Source organism: Rhopalosiphum padi, chromosome 2 (assembly GCF_020882245.1).
Source record: "Rhopalosiphum padi isolate XX-2018 chromosome 2, ASM2088224v1, whole genome shotgun sequence".
Taxonomy (NCBI): Eukaryota; Metazoa; Arthropoda; class Insecta; order Hemiptera; family Aphididae; genus Rhopalosiphum; species Rhopalosiphum padi.
Window position 1 is genome coordinate 37,149,165 of NC_083598.1, and position 12,166 is coordinate 37,161,330.

General features: G+C 26.4%; 1 protein-coding gene across 3 annotated transcripts; it reads right to left on the reverse strand.

Moving 5' to 3' along the window:
- Positions 1 to 6,102: 6,102 nt before the first annotated feature.
- On the reverse strand, positions 6,103 to 10,980 carry LOC132923246 (RNA-binding protein squid-like). 3 transcript variants are annotated; one of them, XM_060987103.1, is made up of 9 exons: positions 10,621 to 10,980; positions 10,215 to 10,255; positions 10,020 to 10,147; positions 8,763 to 9,041; positions 8,592 to 8,703; positions 8,447 to 8,500; positions 7,918 to 8,007; positions 7,795 to 7,860; positions 6,103 to 6,774 (listed from the first exon to the last, which is right to left on the reverse strand). In XM_060987103.1, the coding sequence occupies exons 1-9, from the start codon at positions 10,767 to 10,769 to the stop codon at positions 6,737 to 6,739; spliced, it is 957 nt and encodes a 318-aa protein (XP_060843086.1). In that variant the 5' UTR covers positions 10,770 to 10,980; the 3' UTR covers positions 6,103 to 6,736. The 3 variants fall into 3 exon arrangements, with proteins under 3 accessions (XP_060843086.1, XP_060843088.1, XP_060843089.1); XM_060987105.1 differs by lacking the exon at positions 8,447 to 8,500; XM_060987106.1 differs by lacking the exons at positions 6,103 to 6,774; positions 8,447 to 8,500 and having other exon boundaries at positions 7,698 to 7,860.
- Between the last annotated feature and the right edge of the window lie 1,186 nt (positions 10,981 to 12,166).

Genomic DNA, 12,166 nt, shown 5'->3' on the forward strand with positions numbered 1-12,166 from the left:
TTAAATAAATTACAGGTAATTTAGGTTATTGTTATAATAACTAATAAAATCTAAAAATAGTCTATTAAAATCAATTTTATAAATAATGGTTCAATTGTCTGTGGATTTTTTTAAGATTAGAAAAATAATAGTAGTCTTATATGCAATTTTATTCATGTGATTTTTAAATATTTATTTTATTAAAATTTATTCAAATATAAACAAAATATTTTTTCTGGAATTTAAACTTTAGTTACAAAAATAAATTAATCGTGTATTTTATGACAATTTTTATTTTGTAGCTGGGCAGCACATGGAGTGGAGTAAAGGGTCTAAATATAGACTTGGATAATTTATTATCGCCTGGTAGTAAATCTCCGAATTCAATTTCAATGTCTATGAACCAAATGGCTAATAACAACAATAGTCTTGGTAAATACAATTGATGAAATACTATTCAGTTAAATTTATGTTAATATTAATTAGTAACTAATAATTACATAGTAAATATCTCTATTAAACATAAACAAATTATTGTTTTGAAAATCAGTAATACTTATTGAAAATGTCATCAATATGATAGGAAATAGGTATCAGACATTATTCCAATTAGTATGCTATTTGTTTAATTTATTATGTATTTTAGGTGGAAAACAGAATGCCTTCTTTGATTCTAATGATGTACTAATGCCTACTCAACAAGCATTCTCTGCTAGCTTCAAGTGATATTTATTATACTAACTTTAAAAGTTACATTATTATTCTTTATTATCGTGCAAGAAAAAAATTTCAAAACTTGTGGGATAGTATATCCTATTTATATTTTTTTTTTCTTAAAAGGTTGTGGGACTCTTATTAACCAAACTAAGATCATAGTATAGTGATTTAATTATATCACCAAAAAATAATAACCATAATTAATGAAATCAACCAAATTATTATTATGGTTCGTTTCTACAAGTCTGGAAAATTGTTACAAAATTTTAAATTATCCTTTTACACTTTTCTTTTGTGTAAAAATATATTTTAATAAGCTCAAATATGAATATTAATATAATATTCATTTATGCTTTTCATTTAAAATTCTAAATGTTCATTTATTTTCAGTGTTTTTATTTACATTTTTACTCACAGATATTAATCTGTTGGAGTTTAAAAAACGGGTTCTTTTAAATCTATGATATATGTGTTAATTTTCATGTTTAATAATAATTAAAGTATCGAATATTCGGTTAAAATGTATATAATAAATATTTTAAAATGAAAACTTCATCATTAACATCAGATAATATTTTAATAACATATCACATCAACGTGTACGTGTCAATGGTCATATCATTTGTTTGTTTGTTATTTCTTAAGCCAAATTTGTACCTGATTTAATGATGAACATTTTAGTTTGAGTTTGGTGCTTATATTTTAGGACGTCAACCTTATAAACTATGTTTCTTGCATGGCTCAAATGAACCATATCCAACAGTATTTTTTTTTCAAACCACATTATTTGTTGCAATTTGTTAATTTTTGGATTATTTGAATACAGTTAATTTTAAATACCTATTATTTACAATTTTATTAAGTTTATGTATCTAATCTATGTTTTATTTTAGTTATTTGTTAATTTTTAAGTCAACCTTTTTAATTTAATTCCAATATTATTTCCTTTCAAATTTTAATTAGAATATTAATATTTACTTATTGTGTTATTAATAAAAATATTTTGTTGATTAAAATGTTGTCTTAATTTGCATTGACACTACTTTATGTTACTAATTTTTTATTTTATGATTTAACTTTTTCTTGTTTTATTCATTACCCATAGGTACTAATAATTTGTTTCATTAATCTCTGAACTCTGAAGAATGAATAAAATCCATCTTCTGTAGAGATAGTTTAACAGAGCGCAATCCCTCTTTCTGGAGTCTGGTTTCAAATATTATGTTGTTGTTTCATGTTAGGCGTACTTTGATGTTATAGGTACTATTATTTGTATTGATGTGTCTTCAGAGTGTTACTATCGTTTTTGTTTTGACACCAGTTAATAATCATCAATAAATATAATATGATTTTTACACATAAACATAACTAAAGCATGTTATGTAGAAATATAATGTACTGGAATTGGGGGATAGCCATCCTTAATAGCTCTAATAATATTGTTAAATATTTTTGTTAGTTTATATTATCCATGAGAAGTTAGCTACTGTTAATATAACATTTGTCTTACGATTCACAATTGTTTAAGCATTAGTATACAACAAATTATTGTCTGTACTCTGTATAATTGACCAATTATAAATGTGGTACTATGGATTTTGACTTGATTACGAGTCGTGCGATTTATTATCCGCTGTAGGTCGACTGATAAGACTACCTCTTGATGCCGAACATTATAAGGTGATGACGCTTGAAATCGAAATCCGATTGCGGTCCGCCACGATTGTCCCAACCATAGACATTAGTCGTATAACCATACGTCTATGGTCTCAACGGAGTTGAAAAATATATCCAAATTAGTGGTTTTAGTCGTTGGTGTAGATGGTTAACACGGATCAAACGTATACGCCGATAGAACCACACTAAAAAAATTCTTCAAACGCATGTTGTGTTGCGGTCTGCGCCTAGTGCCGAACAATTGGCGAAGTCCCCGGAAAAAAAATACAAATTGGCATATTTTAAATTAAACTTATATAATCGCTCTGTAAAACTGTAAATGTTTTCTAAAAAAATCTAGTACATTTATAATAATAATAGCTAATAAATATATAAAACAAACATTCAAAAAAAATAGTAGCCAAAAATTATATAAAATATATTATGTCAGAAAAACTATACGTTTCAAACTAACATATACAGTGATTAAATATAAGTTTATATCATAAAAGATCATACAGAGGGATTATATAAGTTTTATTTAAAATATTCTAATTTGAACTTCCCTCCCAAGACTTTTTTTCCTACCATCGAAAGATTGACTCTGCTGTATAGTGTATAGTGTTTATACACAGTTAAGGTATACAATCTACAAAACATTTTTGTAGATTGAATGATTTTTAAGTTTAAATAAAATTTAAATAGGGAACTTACTGTAAATTGTATTGATTAATATAATATATTATATACCCCATAAATATTTAATTTCCATTTGCCGAGACAAAATCTTTGTGTGAGCCCATCTATTTAAAATGAAATTTTTTAAAAATCCTTTTACTACTCTCACTATTTGTACCAATGAGGTACCCCCCACTTAGTTTATGCAGAACATGGAAAAAATGCACTCGCAAGAAATCATTTTTTATGTTTTTAAATAATTGTAAAAGTAATTACTCATTAATATTTTAAAACTAACTAAAAAACGTATTCAAATATATTTTTACGTTGTTTATGATAGCGTTAAAAAGAGAGTTGAAAATCATCTTGTTTTAGAAAAAAATATATTAAAATCTTATTATGGTCACATCATAATTGGGAGCACGATTGTCGATTAAAGTCTTTAATTAGTTTAATTTAAAGATATACTTAACTATATCTTTAATCATGATCGAAAGACATGAAACAACTTTTTTTGTGGTAAACACTAAACTAACATGTAACCGTCGCGATCCTAGCGGTAAATTCATCTAATGTGTTCTCGAACCTCTAACAGTAAACACGTCATGCACCCGTGCAAAGCCACAAGTTGAGAACCATTGACCATAAGTCCATTACCTACAGTGAGTGTGCGGGTAGCAACACAGCGGCAATCGGATATTTGGATGCCAGTTATGAGTTTAAGTGTCCCCGACTATTTATTATGACGTATGAGTTTCATAATCAGATTAATATTATCAAAAGAGAACCTTATGGTTTTAGTAACTCGAAATAGAAACATTATTTTGTCAATATTAAAAAGTTTTTTTGATATAATGATTTTATACATAAAATTAAATATTAATCATGAATAGCCACGAAGATCAATTTCTGTTAGTCTGTATAACCCAGATTCCCAATCAGGGTGTTGCGAAATTATTTGAAATATAGTTTTAGTCTATAGGCCACCCGGAATTTTTAAGAAAATGACTAAAAGTGTCGTGAATCAAAAAAGGTTGGGAACCTCTGATATAACCTAACAGAAATTATACATGAGAAGCAGCGATAATGTTCGACAAAATCAAACATTATATTATGAAATGTATAACATTAAACTAGAGTACTTGTCTACTACTCATACAGTCATCATAATTTCCATTGACTAACGATTTTTTTATATCACTATTTTGCACATGTACAACACAATTTAATTTTTTTAAGTCATTTTAACAATCTTAAAGTAGGTATTACTTTTTTTGTGGGGACACTTGAAAAATGTTGTGTACGTCGTCAGTTTTTAAATAAATACCCAAAATTTGAAGAATAAAAATTATACAGATATAACCTTAAACCATTTATGTTTAAAAATTTTTCAATTATCAAAATAATAAAAAATATACTGTTAAAAAACAAAATTATAAATTTAGAATTTTGTTTTCTGATAGCAAAAAATACATGTTTTTAATCAGGTACAAAATTAAAATGTAATACTGGTATGAATGTATGATACTATGATAGTAATTTTTTAATGAAAAATGTGATTTCAGTACTAAAAATATTACTGCTATAATAGCAATGAAAGTGACGTAATAAGGATGGCTTTGTTGAAAAACAATAAAGTTGTCGCCAACGTGTTAAGTAATTTCATAATGTGTAATAATTTTGATTATATTATGGAGTTTAAAAAGAAAAAAATTATATATATAATATTTTTTTTAAATATAGTTTTCGTTTATCCAATTTTGGATTTAGAATACAAGTTGATAGATCAAAATAAATAGAAAAATATCGATCAATTTGAAAATGAGAAGTGTCTACTATCCATTACAAAAAATTAATCAATCAAATTTAATATTTATGATTCAAGCCTGGTTTAATATCCTACAAACAGAATTGAGAATATGTTATATGTATGGGGTACTGAATGATTCCAGAAAGTTCATGTAAAGTTAATTGCTTATGATTTAATTAATCATAAAAATTACAAAAAGTTTTGTCGGTAAAAATTTAAAGGAATGTTATTTTTTTAGGGGGGAATTTGTAACAGAATACAGAACAGTACCAAATATTTGTGAAATCAAAAATAATTTCCATACCAAAAACCCAAGTACATAGGTACCTTAATTTATCATTGAAAGCATAACACGTAGTTTAATTATTTCCCTCATTTAACGCTTATATAAATTAAAGACAAGCAATAGTTTTAAATACTGGTTTTTCGAGTTAATATTCATCTTTTATTAGTTATTTGTTTTATCAATGTTTAATAGATTAATCTTCTTACTTCATTTTAAATCAGATGACTACATATTTACAGATATTAAGGTTTATTCAAGCGTATTAATATAGAATTTTGAAATAGATTGAGTATATAAAGCAAATCTTATTGAATACTCTGTATACAATCAAATATTCTTTCTGGCTTTATACATTTTGTAGTTTTAAATGAATACTTACTGTTCTACATTTAAACCTTAGATTAGAATGCAACCGTAATTTGTACATGTCATGTATAATTTATTTGATTAAAAAAGTTACAAATAATTATATATTTTTATAAGAGGACACCATATCCCCATGTGTTGTACATCATATCAAATTTTCGTTCAGTAGAATACATTTTGTGATGTTAGCTTTAATATTAGAGTAAATTTACCAATTATCAAATTAAAAGGTAAGAATATTATCTAGATAATGACATATGCTTTTAAAGATTTAGTATAACAAAGTTGTTTTAAATGGAAGCAATAATATCTAGTAGTGTTTTTCAACCTTTGTATTATGGTGACACATAATAAAAAAAAAAAAAATTAAGAGTAATACCTATTAATTTTTATAAATATAGTATCAACAAGGTTCGTACATTTAATATTAGTACTTCCCATGACACGTTTGGACTTACCCGGCGACACACCGGTTGAGTAACACTGATTTAGTAAATACCATAGTAAAAACCTTTTTTAATACTTTGATAAATTTGGATTTATTAATAACAGGAAATATTTAAAAAAAAACATATGGAAATAGGACTACTAGTAAAATAATAAATACATATTTATATTTTAGCGTATAAGGTTTATTTATTGTAAAGTCTAATGATCGCAAAACTTTTGTAAGTTAAATCCATGATATAATTAAATTTAAAAATTACACAATTGTATTTATTTGTTTTTATGGTTTTAATTTATTTTATTTTTTTAAAGTATATTAGTAGTGTAATAATCCTGCCAAAAATTGAAACATTATAATCTAATGTTAATTCATCAACCTTCTTCAAATGCACAGTAATAAATATAAACTGTCCACAAAAAGTGTAAGGAAGGAAAAAACATGTGCACACCCTATTGAAAATATATGTCTATGGACTTATTTTGTATTAAAAAAAAAGTACAAAATATAAATAAATAAAAAAAATTACACAAAAAAAAAAATTGAGATATACATCAAGTTGTAGGCATTCTATTATGTACATACAATACATACACATCATTATATGTTAGACCCTGATAGACGTTAAGCCCAAGTATTTGTACACTTTAGCCAAAGGATCCAATTTTTATAATTTTTTTTTTTTTATTTAACTTTTTATTTATATATTATTGTACATAAGCAAAACGAAATCAACAATACTGCTCACGCAAAACAGTATGGCATACGATGACTGTGTAAATGGCTCAGCAATAGGTGTTTAAGCTGACGTCTTGACGGGTTTCCTTTGAGGAAAATCTAGTGAAATCCAACAACCATATTCTTATTATCAAATACAAACAATATCTCTAACACATGAAAAACATCCTTAAGTAAAATATCTTTACAAAAATTGAACTAAAACATATCTTCACATTCTATTAAATCTATAGCCAATAGATATAATTATAAAATTTAAAAACTGAGATAGCTTAGCATCTTACTCATTTCCAAGTTTTAACTTTGATAAACCTTTGATTAGCATGGAATTTTATTTTGTTAGAATACTATTTATTTTTAATTAACAGCATTTTTAGTAATTATGTTTTTTTTAAATTTTTTTTATAGTAATTAAGAATCCACATAGATTCTATTAGATTAAATAGTAATTATTATTTAAAATAACTTATTAGAATTTTGTCATGAACCAATTTTAGTATATCAAGATGCCTAAATTAAATTAATTATTCATTTCTGCATAGATTTACCTCAAAATATTTAGCACAAATTTAAGAGCAACTGTGTCAATAGGATTATGATTTTTCTTTGTTCAACAGATACGTATAACAATATAACAAATTACCATACATTAATGACAGGTTAGTAATTTATGTGAGAGCGAATGCATACTATATTAATTGTACAATAACTTGATATTATAATTAATATAATTTTCAGTCAAAATGTAATTTGCTATATTGAACATATTATATTGAACAAAAGTAAATAATTTTTACTTCACGAAAGTGTTATTTCATATTTTTGAAGTCATCCCAAGTAATTCCCCACTCCCTGTCAATATAAATATGTATTTATAATCTTAAAAATATAATAAATAAATTATTCAAAAAATAACTCTTATTAAATAAATAAATAAAATAAATTGTATTTTAAATGAAATAAATACAGGGAGTGGATAATTGTAAAATAAGAATTACTAATAATAAAAATAACAAAACAAATGTCAAAATAAAATTATTAATTCAAAAAGGAAATATAATACTTTTATTTTACACTATGTTCAATTATTTTGGAATGCAATCAATATTTAGGGTTTACCTTTTCCTCCACGATTTCCATGGACACCACGTGGTGCAGGTGGTTCATAGCCTCCATACTGGTAATCTAAAATAAATAATTATAAAATACATAATTAAATATAAAAAAAAAAATAATATTAACCTGCTCCAGCACCAGCGCCATAACTTGGATAACCATAACTATAACTGTAATCAGGACTGTATCCTGTATATTGATTGTAATAATCATATCCTAAAAGAATGAACATAAAATAAAAAAATTTACATATGATCAATATTTATAATTTAAAATAACAGTAGAAAGTGGCTATAATGATTTTCAATTGACTGGGAAAATTTTCTATAACCAGTGGGTCATAAAAAAAATATACAGTATACAATTTACTTGTTAAATTGCTATGTATATATATGTATTTATTTAAAATAAATTAGAAGTTATATTGATTAAGTAAATAGCGTATTGCATGCTTTGGCCTAGTGGATCGCCCCCGATAACATCATTTTAGTCATTTCTTGTTTTATTAAGACACTATAAGAAAATGAACATTGTGTTAGTTGCACAAGGTTAATGTTAGAAAAATATAAATGAACATTTGATCAGTAGCGATTTAATAAATAGTGTCGTTATAATTGAATTTCTACTGTATACTGTTGACAGAAAATACATTTACCTCCATAGCCGTAACCAGGAGCACCGGGGGCGTATCCAGATTGAGGTAGAAAACCTGTTAAAAATATTTAATGTAATATATAACAATAAAATATTATTATATACATGTTAATAGTATAAAACATTAAATAATAATATATAATTACCTCCTCTACCTCCTCGACCCCTAACATTCCCTCGCATTCCTCTCATAGGTCCTGAAGCACCAGGCATCATTCCATAAGGCTCTACTTTTAATGCTGCTTTTTTAACATCAACCTAATACATATTTATAAGGAATAAAATAGTCTTGGGTATTGTATATACTAATTAATTACTTGTTTGCCATTAATCACATGTTTTGGCGTTTTTAATATTTCTGTAACTGCCTGCATGCAATCAAACGTAACAAAGCAGAAACCTTTTCGTTGGTTTTTAACTTTATCAAATGGCATCTCCGCATTCACCAGAGGTGCATAACGTTTGAAATAATCTTTGATGTCATCATCAGTTAAATCTGGAGACAATCCTCCAACAAATAATTTAACATGTCGTGCTTTAGCTTTTTTGGGGTCAATTTTCTTGTCATTGATTACATGATTAGTGCACGCCAAAGCCTTTTATAAAATAAATAAAAGCACTTTAAAAATTATTTTTAACACAAACAAAAATAAGAATATACCTATAATAGTAATAATAAGATTATATTAATTTTAATAAAATTATTTTAAAAGAAACTAAAATTTGAATATTACTTACATAAATTGTTAAGTAATTTTCATTAAGAGTATTTGGAGTTTTAACTTTTCAGTTTAGTAGATGTAAATATTAACATTCTTATGGCATTATAAAATGGTGTATAATATCAATTTTTAAATAATATTTATGTATCAAAGTATCTTTGACTCATGTAGTTAACTAACTGATATTATAAAATTCTATTGATTACTTAACGCACTTAAACATTTTGATAAAAATAGTTGTTAACTTATAACTGTATATAAAACCTGCATTAAGACCTTGTACTTAACAATACATTTAAGGAAGTTAAATTAATTAACTATCAAACAAATAAGCGTAAATTGAAAAACTATACATACTAAAATTACTGATAAAAATTACCAACAATAGATAAAATTTAACAAGATTGTAATTATTTCCTATTTTTTTATTATTAATTTATTTGGATAAGGAAATAGAAAAATTATTTATAAAAAAAGTGAGAAAATAAAACTTATTTGAATGTTAATCATTAACATGATACATTTTATTTTTAAATCTGTATCATACTGAATTATTAATTCATCTAAATGTATGCTATGTGAAAAGTAAGTAAATATTTTGATATTTTGGTCATGCACTAAAGAATAGATAAATATATGCCAACTTACACATTTTAGTATTTTACATTCATTCATGAACAATAAAATTACTTTTCACACAAGTACATACTGAACATGAAATTGCCTACAATGCCCCTTAACAAATGACATCACCTAATTTATAGCCCTTATATATTACAAGAATGTATCCCAAAATGTATGTTAAAGCTTAAAATATAAAAATTAAAATAGTAAAATAGAACAGATACTTACATTATCTAGGCCTTCCATTGTCTTGTATACTATGAAAGCAAACCCTCTCGCTCGACCAGTGGCAGCATCTACTTTGACATTAATATTTTCAATTTCACCAAATTGACCAAAATGTTCACTTAAATCTTCTAAAACATAAAAAAAAACAATCAAATAATTTTTGGAACTACCAACAAGTGTTTGCTATAAACTTACTTTCAGTAGTTTCTCCTTTGAGCCCTCCAACAAATATTTTTCTGTAACATAATAATAGCATTACATTTACACGATACAAAACAATGTTAGTTTAACAAAAAAATAAAGGAAGTAGTTTGAAATGTAATAAAAACCAACGGGGGCACGGCAAAACGTTCAAACTCGGAAACGCATTTCAAATCCTAACCTAATATTAGTAGCTATCAAAAGTTCCGAAAAACGGAGTCAAAGCCAAAACCCAATTTAAAACAAACAGTCATCACAAAACGATGGGACGTGTACATTAGACCGAAAAAACGTATCAAGAACATGGTACCCGACGGTTCCGCGTTGGCGGCCGCCCGCACACGCCGAATGTTTTCTTTTAAGATTCAAGAGACCGATTTGAAAGGCGATTTCGTCTAACCTGTCATCATCCCGGACGCATTCAAATTGTCCAGAATCATTGTTTGTTGTGGAATTTTCGGAGGTGCCATTTAGGTGCTGTTGTTGCTGTTGCGCGTCGGCGGCGTTTTCAAACTGTTGCGAGCCGTTTTGTTGCTGGTTGTCGGCCATTCCTGATGCGTGCGATACGTTCGCTTACAAAAAATATTAATACTACACGCCTAAATTTTTGTTAAACGATGAAACGACACTATATAACAATACAAAATAATTATTAAAGTAAAAATGTACGCGTCTAAAAATAGGAACGAGAACGGAGTTGAAGGATGAGAACTGAGAAGACGCTACAGACATGGGTCGAGATAGCGTCTCGTAAACAAAAAAAATGGCCGCTGGAATATCCGCAGCAGTAGCGGCGCACACCGGCGAACCACGATACCGTTTAGTCAGCAACACGTTGCTACCGCGGTAAGCAAAATTGCATTCTCTTTGATAAAAGTAATTGGCGGCAATTCAACCCCGTTTCAAAAATATTCAAACAGAATATAATATACGGGGATAAAAAATTAATCGCGTCCCAATATTACCCGTTCTATTCTAAGACGGCATTAATTCTGGACAGTTGAAAAACTAGATAATTTACAGAAATGCTGTGTAAATATATGATGAAACACTGAATTTGTTTAAATATATCGATCTGTAGTTGTCAAAAACGATTAGTACTCAAGATAATATTAATAAGTCACGGCTTTTAGGGATCAAATACGATGAGGATATTTCATCTATAACTCAAGGTTAAATAACACAACTTTATAATACTAGTATACACGGTGATTATTTTATCATAAAACATTCATTATTTCAAAAAGTATCCATATTTTTGAAAATGTTTTTTTTTTACAGTTTCAAGTTGTTAAAATGTCTACGCTTTTATTAAAAAATTATATTTTTTAAGTTTTTTTATTTTCTTTGTATGACAACATATAGTTTTAATTTCATATTCCACTGCAGAATAATTTCCCGAGTATTTTGATACATAAAAATTGAACTTAGGGTGAGTAGTTTATGAGTTATATGTATTTAAAGTTTAGACAAGCGGAGTAGTGGACAAACATTTTGCGGTCTAAACTTTAAATACTAAATCCTATTTTTATGTATCAAAATACTCAGAAAATTATTCTAGTGAAATTGAAATTTAAAAAATACAATTTTTTTTAATAAAAATGTAGCCTTTTTAACAATTTGAAACTGTAAAAAAATGTTTTTAAAAACATGAATACTTTTTGAAATAATGAGTGTTTTATGATAAAAGAATCATTCTGTATACTGTTTCCTGTTTACACCAGTGTAGCCAATTTTTTTTAAAAACAAGTTCATAATTGGTGCACTAAAACAAATTATTGCACTATAGTGTTTACCAGCATGACCTAAATTATACAAGTCACTGTAAATCAAAAAATTCTCTCAAATTCAATATTTAAAATAGATATTATTGAATATTTTGTAATTAAACCACGTATGACACAGTAAAACAAATACTGTATGTACGATTTTAGCAATTTTCATAA

What these genes read in the sequence shown, in the direction of transcription:
- LOC132923246 (XM_060987103.1), bottom strand. Translation starts at nt 10,769, where the DNA reads ATGGCCGACAACCAGCAACAAAACGGCTCGCAACAGTTTGAAAACGCC. An exon ending in TCCTGGTTACGGCTATGGAG is followed by an intron (nt 8,008 to 8,446) that starts GTAAATGTATTT and finishes TCATTCTTTTAG; the next exon opens with GATATGATTATTACAATCAA. An exon ending in TGGCGCTGGTGCTGGAGCAG is followed by an intron (nt 7,861 to 7,917) that starts GTTAATATTATT and finishes TATTTATTTTAG; the next exon opens with ATTACCAGTATGGAGGCTAT.